General features: G+C 42.3%; 2 protein-coding genes across 5 annotated transcripts in view; one reads left to right on the top strand and one right to left on the bottom strand.

Moving 5' to 3' along the window:
* Positions 1-3: 3 nt before the first annotated feature.
* On the top strand, positions 4-7,657 carry FSAF1 (40S small subunit processome assembly factor 1). Its single transcript, XM_031613535.2, has 7 exons — positions 4-145; positions 255-553; positions 3,521-3,577; positions 4,685-4,780; positions 5,523-5,609; positions 6,592-6,641; positions 7,285-7,657. Exons 1-7 carry the CDS (start codon positions 85-87, stop codon positions 7,412-7,414), a joined length of 780 nt encoding a protein of 259 aa, XP_031469395.2. The 5' UTR covers positions 4-84; the 3' UTR covers positions 7,415-7,657.
* Positions 7,658-10,304: 2,647 nt separating this feature from the next.
* The window catches only part of TRIM67 (tripartite motif containing 67), a 37,899-nt gene continuing 29,845 nt past the window's right edge, over positions 10,305-18,358 (bottom strand). For 3 of the 4 annotated variants that reach the window (XM_031613563.2, XM_090135455.1, XM_090135456.1), the window contains exons 9-10: positions 17,790-17,952; positions 10,305-16,367 (exon numbers count right to left, since the gene is read on the bottom strand). In XM_031613563.2, coding sequence (XP_031469423.1) covers positions 16,302-16,367; positions 17,790-17,952 — 229 coding nt within the window. In that variant the 3' untranslated portion in view covers positions 10,305-16,301. The remainder of the gene's footprint in view (positions 16,368-17,789; positions 17,953-18,358) is intronic. The other variant, XR_016464249.1, reaches the window with a different exon arrangement.

Here is an 18,358-nt window from a genome sequence, read left to right as displayed (position 1 = left end):
GGCGGGGGCACCGCGCCGTGGGCGGCGCCATCTTAGGGGCGACGGGAGCCGCCCGGGCTCAAGCGGCCTTCCGCTCTGCGCGCCATGGGGTCGCGGGAGCCCTGCCGGCGGCTGGAGGCGGTGCTCGGCGCTCTCTACGACCTGGGTGGGTGAGCGGGGCCGAAAGGAGGCTTGCGGGAGAGAGGGCGGGCTGCGGGAGGGAGGGCCGCTCGCTGCGAAGCGTGGTTGACCCGCGCACGTGTTCTGCCGCGCAGGTGACGAGCCCGGCGTCCGTGGCGCGGCGGGGGACGGCGATGCTGGCGAGGCGGAGGAAGAGGAGGAGAGCCGGGAAGCGCAGCCGGCAGCCCCGAGCGATGCCGGCGGGGCGGAGGGAGGGCGGCGCGGCGCCCGCGGCTTCTTCGGAGAGCTGCGGGAGGAGATGTGCCGCACCGCCCCCCCGCCGCCGCCTCACGCCGCGCCGCACCCCGCCCAGGTGGAGGTGGTGGTGTTCCGCGCGAGGAAGAGGAAGGCGCGGCCCGACCCCGCTCCGGCGGCGCCCGGCGGCGGCACCCAGGTAGGGCCGGGACGGGGGCACCTCTGGGCTGGGAGCTCCGTCCCAGAACTGCCCTCCTCTGTTGGTGCTGCTGTAAAACGAGAAAGCCTCAGCTATCGACAAAAATGTGCCGCTCTCCGTTAAACGAGAGTGGGTGGTGGAAGTTCTTTAAAGCATGGATTTTTATTTTTTTATTTTTTTTTCCCCCTCCCCCTAAAGCCACGCCAGAGGCTTAACACTGAGGGACTGGGATGTGCCTTTCTGGGTGCAGCAAAGGGCAAGCAAGATCCGTAGGTGCTTGCCTGGTTTTGTTGTCTCTTCCCTCTACCAACCATAATGCAGTAACTCCTGCTCCAAGCATCTCCCCTCCACCACTACAGGTGCCTACAAGTCCCAGATCCCTCCCTGGATGCCCAGCTAATGACAGTCAGCCCTGCTGGCAGGTTGAAACAGGGGTAGGTGTAGTCTGACAGGTAATGATTGTACCAGAGGAGGTTCAGGTCAGATATTAGGAAAATTTTCCACTTAGGGAGAGCAGTGAGGCACTAGAAGGGGCTACCCAGGGAGGTGGTAGAGTCACCATCCTTAGAGGTACTGAAGAAATGTGTGGCTGTGGCACTGAGGGACATGGTTAGTGGGCATGGTGGACATGGGTTGGTGGTTGGACTAGACTGCCTTAGTGGCCTTTTCCAACATTTACAATTCTATGACCAGTGGCTTTTTCTTCTGATTTCAAAAGATCTCTGATGAAGTATTATGCATTGGAAACAGAAGAGTAAATCCCAGCAACATAAATAAACCCATCCATGTGGCTGCCAATACAGTATGAAACATAAACACCCAGCTTGCCAGTTCACCAGCTTGCCAGTGGCCATGATTTTACATAAATATGTTTATTACTTCAAGCTAAAGGCAAGGCTTAGCCTCTAGCAGTGTCCTACAAATAAAACAGGCAGAAAAGCCTCTTAATTGTTCCTCTGCCTCAGTGTTTCATGTATTGCCCTCACCTCGAGGACAGATGAGTGTGAGGGGCCTGCAGGCCACTGACAAGCAAGAAGCACCTTGGGGGGGCTCACACTGGGTATCTTATAGAGGGAGTGTCTTGTAGGCATTAGGTCTCAGGCTCCTGGTTGGTTTGTGGGCACCCAGTGTCCTCATGCAACCAAAAGCCAGGGCATGAAGAGAAAGGTGATCTTGAAGGTTTTTTCCAATCTGAACAATTCTGTGATTCTATGGGCCTGGCTGGAAGCTGCCATGCCTTCCACATGGGCAGAGGTCTACTGTGGGTCAGCATTGTAGTGTTTCTCTGGCTGTTTGCCTTAATTTGCACTTATAACCATAACATCAGAAGCCCAGTTCTAAAATAAGTTCTAACAGGCATTCAGTGAGGCTCACTACTATGGAAGCTGGGCATGGAACTGGGGATCTCTAGAGAGTGAACTGAGCAGTTGGTTCAAGGTTTTTTTTTTTTTTTTGGTCTGTGTGTGTTTGTGTGCTTTTTCCAGTATGGTTTTCTCCAAAAACTATTCCAGATTTTTATTTTCTTATGCTTCTTTGTTTGTTTGCTTTTCTGCCTGTAAAAGCAGACCTGTTAGGCCTGTTAATGAAATGCTCTGTAGGCAACCAGTTTTCATTGATATAGATTGCAGAGCCACGTGTAGTCTGGCAGAGCTAGAAGACATCTGGCTTTGGTGTATGCAGAGGGAAGCTGTGCTTTGATGCAGCCTGAGCCCGTGGCTGGATGTGTCTAAACACTTTAGAGAGCAAAAGGAATTTTGTACTGAGTGTTGCTACCAGCTGTCAGTACACAAGGTTACCTCTCATCTCTCCAAGTCCAAAGCAAAATAACTTCACATTCACATTGTATCCTGCTTTTGCAGTTTTGGTACAGATTTTGAAATGGAAGTATGCATGATACATAGCTCACATGTGGCATTTTTTAAAACGTCGTTTAAACTTGAAATTATAAAAATTAATTGAATTTATTATTTTGTCTGGTTTTGTCTGAATTATGGAACTCTTGGAAAGCATTAGCTAATAGTGTGGACAATGAAGTGCAGGACAAAGCTATATATGTTCTGTGATATAATGGCACCCTGTAAATTTTGCAAGGCCATTCCAATACCACCTTATAATATCTTCATATTTAAAATGCTACTGAGACCTTCTTACCTCGATTTATTAAAAGAGAAAGCTGGAAAAATATGCATTTGGGAGGTTTCATACTCTTCCTTGCCACCCATTTTAGCATTTCACTGCTTTCAAATTGGTTTTACTTATTATATTCACAGAATCACAGAATCGTAGGGGTTGGAAGGGACCTCCAGAGATCATCGAGTCCAACCCCCTGCCAAAGCAGGATCCCTACACCAGGTTGCACAAGTAGGTGTCCAGGCGGGTCTTGAATATCTCCAGAGAAGGAGACTGCACAACCTCCCTGGGCAGCCTGTTCCAGTGCTCTGTCACCTCACCGTAAAGAAGTTCTTGCGCACATTGGTGCGGAACTTCCTATGCTGCAGTTTCTGGCCGTTCCCCCTTGTCCTGTCTCCACACACTGCTGAAAAGAGTCTGGCCTCGCCACTGTCCCCCACACCTTAGGTATTTATACACCTGGATCAGGTCCCCTCTCAGTCTTCTCTTCTCAAGGCTAAACAGACCCAGTTCACTTAGCCTTTCTTCATAGGGGAGATGCTCCAGGCCCTTCACCATCTTTGTGGCCCCCTGCTGGACTCTTTCCAAGAGATCCCTGTCTTTTTTGTACTGGGGAGCCCAGAATTCAACACAGTACTCCAGATAAGGCCTTACCAGGGCAGAGTAGAGGGGGGGGATCACCTCCCTTGACCTGCTGGCCATGCTCTTTTTTAATGCACCCCAGAATGCCACTGGCCTTTTTGGCCACAAGAGCACACTGCTGGCTCATGGCCAACCTGTCGTCCACCAGAAGAACACCCAGGTAAAATTCAATTAAATGTTTTGTTTTCTTCACAGACCAAAACAGTGGCTGAAAAGAAAAATGTGAACAAGCAAGAATTTAACTTCGAAAAAGTAAGTCACTATCATCTACCTAATCTCAATGCTTCATTGTGCAGGTGTGTATGTATTTATATGCTTGGGAAAGCGGCAGTGGAATCACTGAGAAGCATTGCTGGAAAAGGTTGTCTTTTGCAGGTGAGGATTTCCTAATATGTAATTATGGCCATGTGCTGTGCTGGGGGAGGAGCATGTTAGAGAGCACATTATGGCTCCTTGGCCTTTCTTTCTGATCTTTCACTGATAAATTGAGGATGTTCACTGCATGTTAGCTGTGTAAAGCTATGTGAGTACCCATCATGTGTTGCATATGGTGTTTTAGGCCTATGGTGTTAGTTATGAATTTTTGATCTCATATGGGGAAAGAAAAAAAAGAAACATCTGACATCCAGTTTTGACGCATCAAATTACTTTTTACCATTTGTCCTTTTGTTCTAACATTTGGTTCTCTAAGTGTAATTAGCACTGGCCTTCTTAGCTGCGGATTTGTTTGCAGATTTGAATGAGTTGTATTGTGTGCCTGATTTCTGCTTGAGGTCATGCAGTGATCCAGTGAGATCTTCCAGTAGAGATGCACTGTGGAGTGCTGTACTGCTGGAAACAGTGGGGATTTAACTACTGCCTCTAAAAGGGTTCTGAGTTCACCACTGGTATTGTCAAGGTGTTCTAGTATCAACTATGAATATGTATGTATGTAGATGAACCACTTCACCATCTGCCTGTCTGTGTTTCTCACTAGTTAATGGCTTTACAGCCAAGGAATTGGAGTGGTCTGTAAATGCTAGGTCTTGTGAGTAGCATGTTTTATTGCTTTGGTGTGTACAGCACAACACGACTCACTTTTCTGCAAAGTATATCCTTCCCACGTATCCAGTTTTATGTGAAATGAACAGAAACAATTACTGACCCTCTGTTAGTCCTTACTGTCCAGAGATTAGATAAACAGTGGTCAACCGTTCTGCAGTATAGTACAAAACTCCATTTCTATTATTTTATAGCATACTGAATTCAAATATTAGCTAAGGTGTCTTTGGGAGTATGACTTCATTGTGGTCTGTCAAGTGTTATTTTGTAATTGTCCAGTCTGTTGTAAAATGCTTGCAATTTTCTGTGATGTTTTAGGCTCGTTTGGAAGTGCACAGGTTTGGAATCACTGGCTATGAGAAGCAGGAGCAGCGTATATGGGAACGGGAACGTGCAATCATGCTGGGAGCCAAGGTAATTCTTGCTCATTTTGTGCTGGGAGGTGACTCAGCTGTTGCAATGCAGGGAAAGTGTAAGAAACACCATGGGGTTTTGGCACCGCTTCTTTAAAACACAAGATCCCATTCTCCACCCCTTCTCCCACCTCATGTTTACTTTTATGTATTTTGTTCAGTCTTGTCAGTTTTCTGTAGATATCTGGAGGATTAATATTTTTGTGGTATCGGAGATATTTAGGTGAAATAGAACTGATTGGGGTGGAAAACAACATATACTGATTTTTAAACAGACCTTTCAAAACTAAACAGCTAAGAGGACAGACTTGCTTTTATAAAGATCCATTTTCCCAGTGATTTAACAATAAAGTTTTTCAGCTTTATTTATCACCAGCATTGTAAAAGGGGGAAAATGTAGCTTTTCTAGGTTTTCTTTGAGGGTCGGGAGGAGGGTATGGACTTCACAGGTTCACTGTTATTTTGGAAACCTTATAGATTTGTTACACAGTATAAACATCCCTTTCCACCAAGAAATACATTTTTACTATGTGTCTGCTTTACAGTCCTTAAGTCCCTTTCTCTCATCCAAAGTGAAATAAACTATTTCTTCTGCTTACCCACCACCTGAAAAATAATTTCCATGCTATATATGTTCTGTGATGTAATGGCACCCTGTAAATTCACACATTTCCAAGTTTGTGAATATTTTTGAATCTATTTGAAAATTTCAGCAGAGGTATCACTCCCAATCTTTGTTACAGCCTCCCAAAAAGGAACACATCAACTACAAGAAATACCAGGAGAAAATGAAGGTGAAGAAAACAACAAAGGATGATGATAAGGGACAGGTTTGTGTGACATTTTGTCTATAAAAGGTCAACATGTAAGATCTAGCCCAAGAGCCTGATAATGCCTCAGGCACAGTGCCTGAGTTTGACACCTGCTGCTCTCATGAGATGAGCTCGACTCCAGCACAACTCATCTCACCAGTTGGAGCTTGTCATGTGCAGTATGAAGTGTGCAGAATTCGAAGTGTGCAGAATTCAAACTGTGCTGTGGTGGGTTTCAGTGCCCTATTCTTGGAGGATGGAAGATTGATTATGCAAAATAAGCAGTTTTTCTGCTTTTCTCCCCATACCTCTCAAGGGAAAAAAAATTGGTCTCCAGTTAATGTTTGTTGCATGTTATCTAACCACAGGCAGCCAGATGTTCAGCTGGTTTTATATCAGCACAATTCCATCTAGGATCTTGCTCATTATTTAAAGCGAGGGTGAGGTTTGTGTTGCATCCATCCTCTAGCATGGTCCATCTGACCGAAAGCCTGTTCCCTGCCTTGCTGTAGGTGGGAGCAGGCTGCCAGGCAGGTTTCTGCTCCACCAACTTGTCTTTTGCCACCTTCTTTTTCAGGGGACCTATTTCTCCTCTGTCATGTGGCTAAAAGCACACCCAGTGTATGACCAAACACTGGCAAACCCTGTCATTTGATAGTGTGCTCAGTCAGGCAGCTAAGTGTACTTGCCTGCTACTAAGTAGATCTTTTGACTCAAGGATCTATCACGTACCCCTTGTGTGGCTGGATTGGTGTGTCCTTACGTGGCAGGGGTAGCATTTTGGTCGTGGGTGGACTGTGCTTTCCACAAGGTGACAGGAAGAGCTCTGGGCATGATGCTCTGTGAGGCATTGCATCATTTGTCCTATCAAAAGGTATCCCAACCTGTTTTCATGCATCTGGTTCAATGAAGCAAAAACAACTGGATGTTGTGTGTGCGAGGGGGGTGGTTAGCCAAAAAACTGTTCCTTTGCCATTAAAATAGGCATCTTTAAACACAGGTACATAAAGGTGATTCTCTGAAGAAGAAGAAGAAAGACTTGAAGGAGAGGTGAGAAAATTTTAATGCTGTTATGTTTGTTTGGTATAGCCTTGCTGATGTATTATCCCTATGTAACTATGCATGATCTAATACCACAAGTTACGTGTGAATTTCTCAAACTGCAGAACTCTCATTACAAAATGGTGACCTTGTTCCATGTTTAGCAGTTTCAGAGGCTTTAGTTACACAGCTTAAGTGAAAATGTGTCAGTTCTGCCCTGGCATTTTTAAAATGACAGCTGGGATGGATGGAAAACCCTGTGTGGGGACCAGGATGTGACATTCACTCAGAGCATTTGCTCTGAGAAACAACTTTTGCAAAACAATAAGGTACAGCAGATAGAGGCTTGAAAAGTACAGTGAAATTCTTAATTACAGTGTAGCAGGCTTGCTGAAATGTGAGACTCTTTATCTTCTTTATCTGAAAATCTTTGTTTTCAAACGTTTCTTTTAATGTAGTACATTCTGTAATGTGCTGCAAATTTTGACCGGTAACGCAGGTAATAAATATTCTGGGATCAATATATGCTGTAATTTGGTATTCCATAATATGAATGCTGACTGCGTAAAAAAGTGATAGTTTTCAATGTATTGAATGTTTTAATGAGCTTCTGGTGTTTCTCTTGATTCATTTTCCCTCACTGCTATTTCAGAAAGGCCAAAAGGAAGAGATCGGTGCCTAGCATTTGGCCTGCAGGACAAGTTGGAAAATTCAGAGATGGGACCTTGATTCTACAAAGCGGTGACATAAAGAAAATTAAATCAACTAAAGTTATCAAATGAACTTATGATACCGAATGAAATGGACAAAAAGCATTAAGACAGAACTCTTGTTGCCACCAGAAGAGACTTACATAATCCCTTGCCCTGCCACCATGTCCTAATTCATTTACCTTATTTTTTCTTGTAGGGTCTTCTATCTCCTATTCTTGGGAGAATATGACAATTTACCATTTTATAAATAAAAGAAAGACTTTTTAATTATTAAGAAGGTTACATGGGCTGTTTTTATATGCGCTAAAGAAAGCGTTTTACTTTCTAGAATTAACTTATTGGTGTTAAGTGAAAAAATAATCCACCTAGTGAATTATATATTAAAATGTATAGCTCTTTGCTTTCACCTGGAAGAAATATGACAAAAGCTGTACCTTATTTGCTCTGAACCTGAAGTAGGTGTTCTTAAAGACATACGGGGCATACGTCTGTTTCTGTGTTTATCTGAGTTGTTAGTGGAGAGTGGAACTATAAAACAGTTTTCATGCCCAGCAAAGCCTTTTAAGATTTCAGAATTATCTTCTCAAGAATGAAAAATGAAACTTTTCTGAAGATAAGAGTTAGAGGCTGAACCTGTATATCTACAGAGAACACCAAATAAGCAGATTCAGATGATTGTTTTGGTGGTGATTGAGATGTAAGACAGTATATAAAAACAGGCAACATTCAAGACCTGAGCTGAATGCCAGATGAGGTGCAGACATCCAGTAGCTACACATTGTTCATGGTTAATTTGTTTGTCGTTTAACAGTTAACCTAACTGATAAAAACAGAGGAAAGAAGTTCATGCTTTGTTTTTTGTTTTTTTTTTTAATGTTTAAGGTTATTGAGCAGCTGTGGCAGTGAAGCAGATATACATGAGAAGGAAAATAGCCATTATTGGAGATGCTTCTTTTAGGTGTACAGGTGAAATTCAGCTTAGCCATGAGGATTTAGAAAACATGCTTCCTAGCCGCCTTGTGGGAATGTGAATAGGCTGGTCTCTAACCTCACTGAACAGTGAGATCTGAGCCAGCTTGCAGCTAACAATGAGAACAGCAACACCACAAGCTGCTCCCTTCCTAGGATAAGAAATTATCCTGATGTGGGGGAACTACAGCAAAGGATGGAATAACTTCTCACATGGTCTTTCCCCTGTACCTTTCACCTTACTTTCAAGTCTTGGAGAAGCACTGTGCCAATACAGTTTGAGGACTAAAAGGGAGGGATCCCAGAAGGAAAACAGAGTCAGGTAAAAAGAAGAAGGGAGTGTTTCTGCCTGCTCTTCCCACATGGCTCTAGAGCTGGATTGCTAAATGCTGTTACCACACTTTGTAATTGCTTAATCAGCATTGATTGCAAATTCACACTGGAATTAACAATCCTATCTAGTTACTGAATATACAGACTTAAGAAATGTCAAATCATGATTGCATATGAGGGTGTAATTACCAAGCCTGATTGTGTAGAGAGCATCAAAACTTGGTGAGGCAATAGATGGGCTTTGGATGTTATGGAATAACCTGTATCTTTTAATTTCTGCTTGATCCTTGAGTTTGGTGTTTGTTTATTTTTAATGTCCACTTCTACATGAAATTCTGTTCATCTGGCTTTGGGTATTATGTGCTGTGGGAGTTTGCATCCTCACTCAGCCTAGATAATTTAAAGGGTTAAGTTCTCTTCCCATCTCCACAACTGCCAAAATGTTTTTGGGAGTGAAACTTGGTCCAAAGGAAGGGTCTGAATTTTGCAGTCCTGGTGTCAAGTTTTACAAGACCAGAAGAAAAGTTAAAGAGTTGAATGAAATTCAGTTCTTAAAATAAAAAGAAGAAAATTGGAATGCTAAGTTGACAGTGAAACAAAAAACTTGGAAAAATTAAAAGCTTATTCAAGAAGCTACAGTTTCTCACACCCGGAATGTTGGTATGTATGCTCTTCTGTTATGTGGTACTGTTTCTTTTTAACATCAAATCACTGAGGTGATTTCAGTTAGCCATACTACATACTTACATGTTCTCAGTAAAATATGATAGCTTTAGCCCAGTTTTGTGACTGGATACATTAACAAAAATTATAATGACTGCAATTTGGCTAACAACTGTTGAGAAACATTTATGCACTTACTGTTTCTCTGGACTAGAATGTGTTATTAATTAACAGAGTATGAAAGTGTGTGTTCAACCAGTAAACTGTGTGTTCTGGAGACAAATGCTGATGCGTGAAACCAGTACTGACAGAATAACTGGTTCATTATAGGTAAGGGAGAGCAGGGACCATTTATTTTTGCCTTCTGTCTGCAATCAAGTAGCAGAATGAGGGAGAAAAGGATATATCTTTTAGTGTTTCCTATCTGCACTTTCTCATGCCTCTTACTGCGCTAAGCTTTATTACTGTTTCCCCAAATGCTGAAGCCATTGATTTTTATTTTTTTTTCCTCCCAGTAAAAGTCTGTGCAGTGAAGGAGTTGATGTCAAGCTGTCTCTTGCATAAAAACACCTTATCACCATGATGGATGATGTTTTTGTGTTCTTATCTTTGTTTACTGCCAATTGTTTGGTTTGGATAGGCCTCTGTTCCTTCCCTAGCACTGTTTCCAGTGTCACTGTGCTTTCTTCTTTATTAACAGGCATTCATTGGGTTGCTTAGCTTAAATGTGCTTTTTTTTGGAGCAGTGCTCAGTCCTTTTCAAGGCATCTGCTTAATGATGGTTTGCAGCATCAGCAGTATGTGTAATTTTAAACTATTACAAATTTTTACCTTTTCTGACTTGTATACTTACCTGATGGCCCTGAAGAACATGCGAGTCAGAGCTAATGGAGCAGTGTTGAGAGAGAGGTGTTTGAATCTGGCATATGTGTTAAGGTGAGACATGGATGGTTTATCTGAGTAAGAGACTGGCTTTTTCTGGGTTACTCTTGACTGTGGTAATGAAGCAGGTATCCTGCACGAGTGTCCCATCCACACAAGACTGCTTACTCAGTAATAACAAATAGGGTACTGATGTTGGATTTGTTGGCAATGTTTTAAGAATTTATTTAGAAATTGTAAAATGGCATAAACTCATACGTCAGGTTTTTCCAAAAGAGTAATAATAATAATACACAAAGTTTTAGTCAGACCAAAAGACAAAAAGCAGTTTGTTTCCAATTCAAAAAATACAAACTTTGCTACAGATACAAAATTATAAAAAGTTTATATTTTTCTCTTGATCTGGTGACAGACACATACAGAAGAGATGTATATTTCACCAGTTCCAAATTCATATAAGCTGTGGGAGATGATGCTGAAGAAAAGAACGTCATGGTTAAGAAGAAAACAGAAACAACTTCTCATCTTTCACTTAACCAGAAGTGAACACCATTATCTTATTCCTTTGCACGTTTTTTGGTTGCCAACATTTAAATTAGTGTTATTCATGCTTCATATAACAATCAGAAATAACAGCAGTTTTACCTCATGCATTTATTTTAATATTCATCACATAATATCTTCTCACCATGCTACCTAGAAAGGTCAGTGTTTTTATTGACAACATTTAAGGGAGGTGGTATCAGCAATCGTGATGAAAGGATGCAATCTGGATCCATAAATATTTATATATACTGATTTAAGGAAAAATAATAGAAATCTTCCAATTAGGGGGGGAAAAAAATGATAGTCTGCTTGTATTTGCTTCCAATAACAAATAGAACGGAAGGAAGGTTGCTTGACAGAAGGGGAATGTGGTGCTGAGTACCTATTGCAGTCAGTGCACATCTGTCTCCTGTACTGTGCAAAGCTGCAGAAGCCCCACACATTTAGTTTGTGTGGCTTGCATATGGGCTTCTGCACATAAGAAGACTGAGTGCATCTTATCCATGATGGGTTTGTGCTTCAAGCTGCCACTCCAGTCACCTGCATGTGCGCAGCATTCAGTAGTACGAGATAATCACCAGAAATGTTGTCAGTAAAAACTACAAGCAGCTCGCTTCGAAGAAAAAAGGAAAAAGAAAAAAAAGAGAAAAAATAAAAAGAAAAAAACCCCAAAAATGAAAAGTTACTGAGATGATTTTCCATCTTAGTTTGGTAATTGTTGGTGACAAGTGCCATTTGCATTTGTGATGCATTTGTTGCAATAACCTGTTGGTGGACTTGTAACTGTAATCTCCCTTGCAAAGCTGAGCTAGCCAAGATACTTAAGATACGTGGGTTTTCATATTATTTTGCCTGGTTCAAAGGTTAATTGTTTCCTATGCTATTTAAGCAGAATGCTACAAAGCTGGTAAAGCCTGAGATTAGGTTTAACAACTCTATTTCCTCGTCGTTCCCTCTGTGAATAAAAGATGTACTTGACGGCTGCAGAAAGCTGCTGTTAGCAGGTTGCTGTGCTCTTCATCCCTTCTAACAGGGATGGGTTGACTTATTTATGGTCCAGAATGCACCACCTCATTGGCAATCACAGACAGTGTTTTCCATGTGGTGGTAGTGGCAGCTTAGCCTTGACCTTCTCATTTTTACCTCTTTTATAAATATTATCATTTAAGGAAGGAGAAAAAAACTGCGTATCACATTTCTTTTTGCTCTAGAACAACTAGGAAAGTAGAGGACTGGGAGCTCTCTGCCATCTTTACTAATTACACTTTGAAGAAAAGAAAAATTAGAAAACAGACTTTTACAGCACTATGACAGAACTCTACCACCAGCCAAGAACAAACTACAGCAATACACTTGAATGGCTTTATTTACAACACAATGGAACATTATGCATATAATGAATCACATTTGATACTTTTCCTCTTAAATTCTCATATATGTAACCTTGTGCTTTTTTTTTTTTTTTTCAATTTAGTCCAATGTATTTTACTCTGTGTCTCAACTGTATGGCAAGTATGGGACATGACTGAGCTGTCTGCCTGTCTTCTTTGTTTGAGAAGCCAAATTGCTTTCCAAATTAAAGATACATCACAGTTTCCTACCATCCTCACTGATATTTGTTTTACAGTGCACACCTTTCAACCTCAGAAGAAGTAAGGGAGTGTCGCCTAGGCCTGTGCCCATATTGACATTACCTCTCTGTAAAAAATATCTTTGTGGGAGTTGTTTTGTGTGTTGATGAGGGAAACACAAGTGTAGGAAATGGTGTAGCACTGCACACCTTGGGAGTCTAACAATATCCCTGATGACACAGTTCTTTTATTTGGTCCCACTGAACTTAATAGGGAAATTTGCAGAGGAAAGAGCTGGGACAAAGGTTCACAAAGGATGATGTTTGGTTTCACATGGATAGATGAAAACTAAGCATCCCTCGTTGCTCTGCAGGACAGAAAGTTTGCCTACTGTACTTAGACAGTTGCAGATGCTTCAAATTGATGTATGCAGAAGTCAAGCTTCATTGTGCTTATTAGAACAGGACCTTTTTCAAACATTTAGTTTATAGGTGCCTCGTGTGGACTCTGCACCATGTGAGGCAAGATTCATCCCAGCTCAGAAGATTCTACTCTCCTGTTTACAAGGATCGGCCTGTGCTCCAGGAGCAGATGCGTCCCATGAAAGGCATCTCTGTGCTTACCCAGGTGCCTAGGAAGCAGTCTGGATAGTTAGTAACACAATTTCTGAAAAAAAAAAATCAGCTATTAAAGGCTGGCTCCCTTCCAAAAAAGAGATTTGGAGGAAAACAAAAGCTGGCAAAAGTGATGCTGTAGACGAAGAACATGCAGACAGCTGGGCTTATAACCAAATGGGAAAGTTAACTTGCAGAGAAACAAGCTACCTCCAGCCTGAGCAGAGAGATGAAAGTAAGTGCCAAGCTTCTCCCCACCCAATGCTATTCTGCAAAAGGAAAGCTCTGCTCTGGTCTATGTTTAGATGGCTGCTTTTGCCACCTAGATGCTCTGCATTAGTACAAATAGAGTAATGAGTTTCCTAACAGAATTCTAACTACTTAAGCATTTACTCTGTTACACTACCAAAATTGATCCAGCTGAAGTCATGAGACTGTGCTTTATGGGGGTTACTTGGTTTATTGCTATGGATCATGCCAAATCCAAGTCCTTGTATGTGTACACAACCAACATATAGTCCATTTTGTTTAGATTCAAACCTGGTGTTGCTAATGCAAGATACCTACTTTTAACTGTATTCGTTTTATTTTATTTGCATCTCCACTTGGTTATAAAGAGACCATAATGGCAGTTAGTTAGTCTGTACCTCACAGGTACCTGTACAAGTGTTAGAATAATAGATGAGCTTCTCTGTGCTTCTCTACAGATCTGAAGTATGTCCCCACCTACTGTCCATATTTGCATTAAAACACAGTAACCAGTATCACTTGCTGCATTCTCCCCAAGGTACAACACTAGGAACCCATACCAAAGCATCTATGATAACCAAAACCAAGTACTGCAAACACTTCTAAAACCCATTCTGATTTAATTTTAAATGCCTGGCAGTGGTTGAAGAGTGGAAAGACCTAAATTCATTTGAATTTCCTTCACAGAATTTGGGAGTAAAGACAGAGGTTCAGTCCCAAAGCAAACAACACCTGGTTGCTTTTAATAAGAAAAGTGAAAGCGGAGTGTCTTCTGTATTAAAATTATCACAGGATGTTTCCCAATATAAAAATCTATGTGCAGCCTATGTACAGTATGCCCACACACTGCTCTGACTGGCAAGACTTGAAGCCAATGCTGTGATGACAGCTTTTGTGTTCACTAAAGACAGGTTTGCAATGAGCACACTCAGGAAGAAGTCTGGGGTCCAGGAGCATTTGAGCTGAGGTAGGTTAAAGCAGACCCACTAAATTAGAAAATCCTGCATGAGTTCACGTGGCACTAAGTGAAACTGAAAATTAAAACACAGTTGGTTTCTGCTATTCTTTAAGAAATGAAGATGAATGTAGCACAGTTATGTCTAAAAGTTTACTAATACAATCTGTTTCAGAGTGAAGAAAGTATAGTTGTATAGTTGCTTTCCCACTTAACAGCTAAGGTTATATTTTCCTGTTGTTGGTTTTGTTTCCTATTTCAGTCTTGACATCACTAGAGGCTCACTGCTGTTCTACATGAGAGGCGGCCATGAGATATCAGCCAGGTACAGGCACAGGTGGCAGGCTCTGATTTACTTGTGAAATCGCCTGTAACTACTGCAGGTTGGGTTGCCTTTCCCTCTCTGCAGTGGCTGCAAAGAGGATGCTGCCAGTGAGGTGTTGGCTGCTGTGTCTCAGTGCAGCCCTCCAGCACTCCGTGCCACCTGAGCCATGTGCCTGGGACTGAATGTGCACCTGCAGCTGGCTGCTCTGAGAGAGGCCTGAACTGGTGATCCTGTGGCCATAGCATACTGTGAGTCAGTAAGCTGCGTTGGTATTAGAATACACTTTTTCAGGCTTCATACCTACGTGGCTGAGAACAATATGCATGTGCGTATATGTATGCTTGGAGAGGAAAATCTGTACAGGAAGCATTAAACAGAGGATTTAGTACATCACTAGGATGTAAGAGTTGGTGCTTTTCATGTTTGATATCACCACACTTATGTAGGATTGAAATAACAAAGCCCAGAATGTCATGGACTCGCACAGTCTGCTGCACCTTGTTCTTATGCATCACCTCTATATACGCAGTCGCATACGTTAACTTGTTTCAGAGGAAAAGAAACACACACAAATCAATGTATTTTTGGACACCAGCATGCAGGTGGGAGCTCTGTTCTGTGCTGGGAACTTCCGTGGTGGTCAGATTCATGTTGTCATGGACAGCACCTGGCACGGCCTCTTGTTTTCATGGGAGATGCAAGATACATCCAAGTCTTGAAAGGATTTATGTCCCATTCCAGAAAAATTCTTAAAAATTGATTTAGCATTAATCTCATAAATCTCTCCTGTTCAAATGCTTCATGAAGATCAAGATTAGTTACATGATACTAATCTAATAGAAAATTAAGGCTTTTGATCTCAAAGCTACATTGGAACTACAGCTGCGTAGGACTTACTGGGATCAAGGCTGGAAAGCAGCATTTATCTATGTGGGATACTTTGCACGTACCATATTTAAATAAAACTCTTATTGGTTAAATTCAGAAAGATCCCTCTTGCTTCATTTTTCAAGGGATGTGCTGATAATCACTAATGGATCTTTTCTATGAATAGTCCACACAGTCACAGTTAAGTAAGATACATGAAAATGTATCAGAAATATTTTTCTCTCCACTTTTCATACCTGAATTCTGCACATACCATGCTGTAAGCTCAAATAAGCACAACTATTACACAACAGCATCTGGAAACCGTTCTTGTTCTTGTTGAAGATAAGTATAAGTTCTGCCACTGAATTTGAGAGGAATGTAGTGCAGAGCTTATGGCGATCTGGAGCCAGAAGGAATAGTTAAGTGTTATTTGAGCTCCTGGATGTAATAGATAACAGAATCTGGCCTGTGAATTCTTTAACTGAGCACGCAGCTTTCACTTCAGCTGCCAGAACACATGCTGTCTTCAATTAAGGACTGCAGGTGGCAAAGGAATCTCGTTCACCAACTGGTAAATTGTTCCAACAGCCATTGTTCCCCAGTCCTAGTCTTGCCTGTGTTTTCCAGCACCCATAATATCTTTTGAGCACAAATCCCAGCCACGAGAGAGAAAATAAACTCATTTAACTTCTCACCTTATAAATATATACATGTGTATGCGTGTGTGAGCACATGAGTGCAGTGCAGATACGTTCAGGTACTCATCTGTAATCCAGTGCCAGTTCTGTGGGTATGCTTGCTATGGCTTGTTAAACTAAAGATGGAGTGGGCTAGCTGTAACCAGCAGAGTGCTCAGTGAGCAATGGTGTAGAACATTCCACATTAGGGAAGAGAGTGCTTTTTTACTGACTTACTGAAATGTGTCATATCACACTGAGACAGCTCACAGAATCCAGCACAGGGTCAGGCAGGAGCATCATTAGTTGCTGGGCAACTTTGGCTGCTTTACAGATTGGGGAACCTCCAGTCCTGTGTGCAGTGTCACCTGCACAAAGAAAAAATAACACCAACTATCAAAACTGGGACATCTCCAGCAGAAAGCATTTGTGAAGGCTCAGAGTAAGTAAATGACAAGGGTGGGGCTGTGGAGCTTCTGATCCAAGCTTAAGTAATCAACTATATTTATGGGATGATATTGAGCCCCTAAAATTACCAGGAACCACTCTGTGCTGAGCACCTTGGGGCCTAGAAGCCAAGTGCCAACAGTTCTTCCCAAATTAAGCCACTATTTCTAGAACTCCAACAGTGCTCCCAAGCCCAAGGTGGACAGAGTTTTTGTGTGAGGGACTCTAGAGTAGTTCAGGAAAACAATGACACTGTTGAGACAATGTACTAAATATATAAAAAATCCTTTTTTTCCTTGTCCTGGCAAGGCAGAGCACAACTCCTTCTACAACATGACAATATTTCTACAAGTTCAGAGTTCCCACACAGACACTTCAGAGCACCATTCAACAGCAAGTCAAATTCATAGCTTCCCCCTCACAACTTGTTGGCCATGCCTTGCTTTATTTTGGTCATGGAAAGAACTGTTTGCCAGCTGCTTACAAGATGTAGGTATTGAAGGTAAGCTGCAATTGAAAACCATTATTGAAAATAGCAGGGAAGTGCCTGTGTCTTCTACTTTTGTGCATCAAATACAATAAAGCTATGAAATTTTCCTGAAAGATTTAGATGCCACCATCCTCTGGCTTCTGGCTCTTTCCACGGGTAAAGGCTCCATAGAACAATAAATGTTGGAAAAGACCACTAAGATCATCCAACTCCAACTGTCAACCCGCCCCCTCCATACCCACTACAGTGCTACACCTCTTGTTGCATTACCTCCTGTTTCAGCCATATGCAGTGGTTTTGAAGCTAAAAAAGCATAATATTTAAAGTGTTTCTCCAAGAGGAGTTCCTCTTGAGAACAGAGAACAGCCTCTGAACTTTGCCAGTGATGTGCTGACTGAGTCTTCTCTGCTGGACTAATCCCCTGACCTATGTTGACTTTGCTCAACAAACTGCTATGCTGCTGGCATTTCTATCTGTTGCCAATGCTAATTATCTCTCAACATAAAATCTAAGAGGAATTCACATCCTTGTGTTGTTTTTGTCAAACTGGCAGAGGAAGCCTTAGCACTGCTGCTTTCTAAGTGGAGCATTGCAGCAGAATGATGAAGGTTATCGGATGCAGGCATGTTGACTTGTTTTTATAACACTACCCTTTGCATCTGTGAGGCAAGACAGAAGGCTGAATTCAGTTTTCAAGAAAGCATTAGTAGCCTGGGTGTCAGTCTGAGAAGGAAAGCCAATATCCACACCGGCTACCTGCCTACGACGCTATCAGTCACAGCAGAAATGGCCAGAGGCACATGGCCCCCTTTACCTGAAGAAAGTAGGTTGCACTGAACTATAGAACACTTACCTGAACGTTTCGGTTGAGGCTTAGTGCAGGCATGAAGACACCCTCTACGTTTTCAAAAGCTGGAGGCCCTTGTTGCTGCCCATTTATGTAGAAAGTCAGGTTGTGCTTATTTAGATCCAGGAGAACACCAACGGTGGCACCTTTGGAAACTCCTCCTTCAGTCCTGAGGTACAAGTGCACACAAAGGGGCTTAGTGTAGACAGAGTGCTGGTGTTCTCTCTAGGACGTGCAGTCTCAAAAAGAAGGGGAGAATGGAGCAGCACAGCACAATACTTATTCCCACTGCACTTTGACCGTGACCGTGCCACACCTTTACCCAAAAGAGATGTGCCATTTTCAACAGAGCTTAAAAGGTATGCCATAAAGAGAAATGAGGTCCATCTCTCCTCCAGCTGTAAGCTAAGAGGTGATAATGGTGTCCAGATCCCCTAGGCTGACAAGAAATGGACAGGTGAGCAGATCAGTCCATTGCTGAGTATGCAAGGCAGGACTTCTGGAGGCAAAGCTCCTGAGAGTTCCCCTACCATAGAACACTGATGCACAGCAGAAAATGTAAAAGCAGAACGCTT

The sequence above is a fragment of the Phasianus colchicus genome, chromosome 2, assembly GCF_987193195.1.
Source record: "Phasianus colchicus chromosome 2, bPhaCol1.hap1.1, whole genome shotgun sequence".
NCBI classification, from domain to species: domain Eukaryota; kingdom Metazoa; phylum Chordata; class Aves; order Galliformes; family Phasianidae; genus Phasianus; species Phasianus colchicus.
This window is presented reverse-complemented; position numbering and strand designations above follow the sequence as displayed.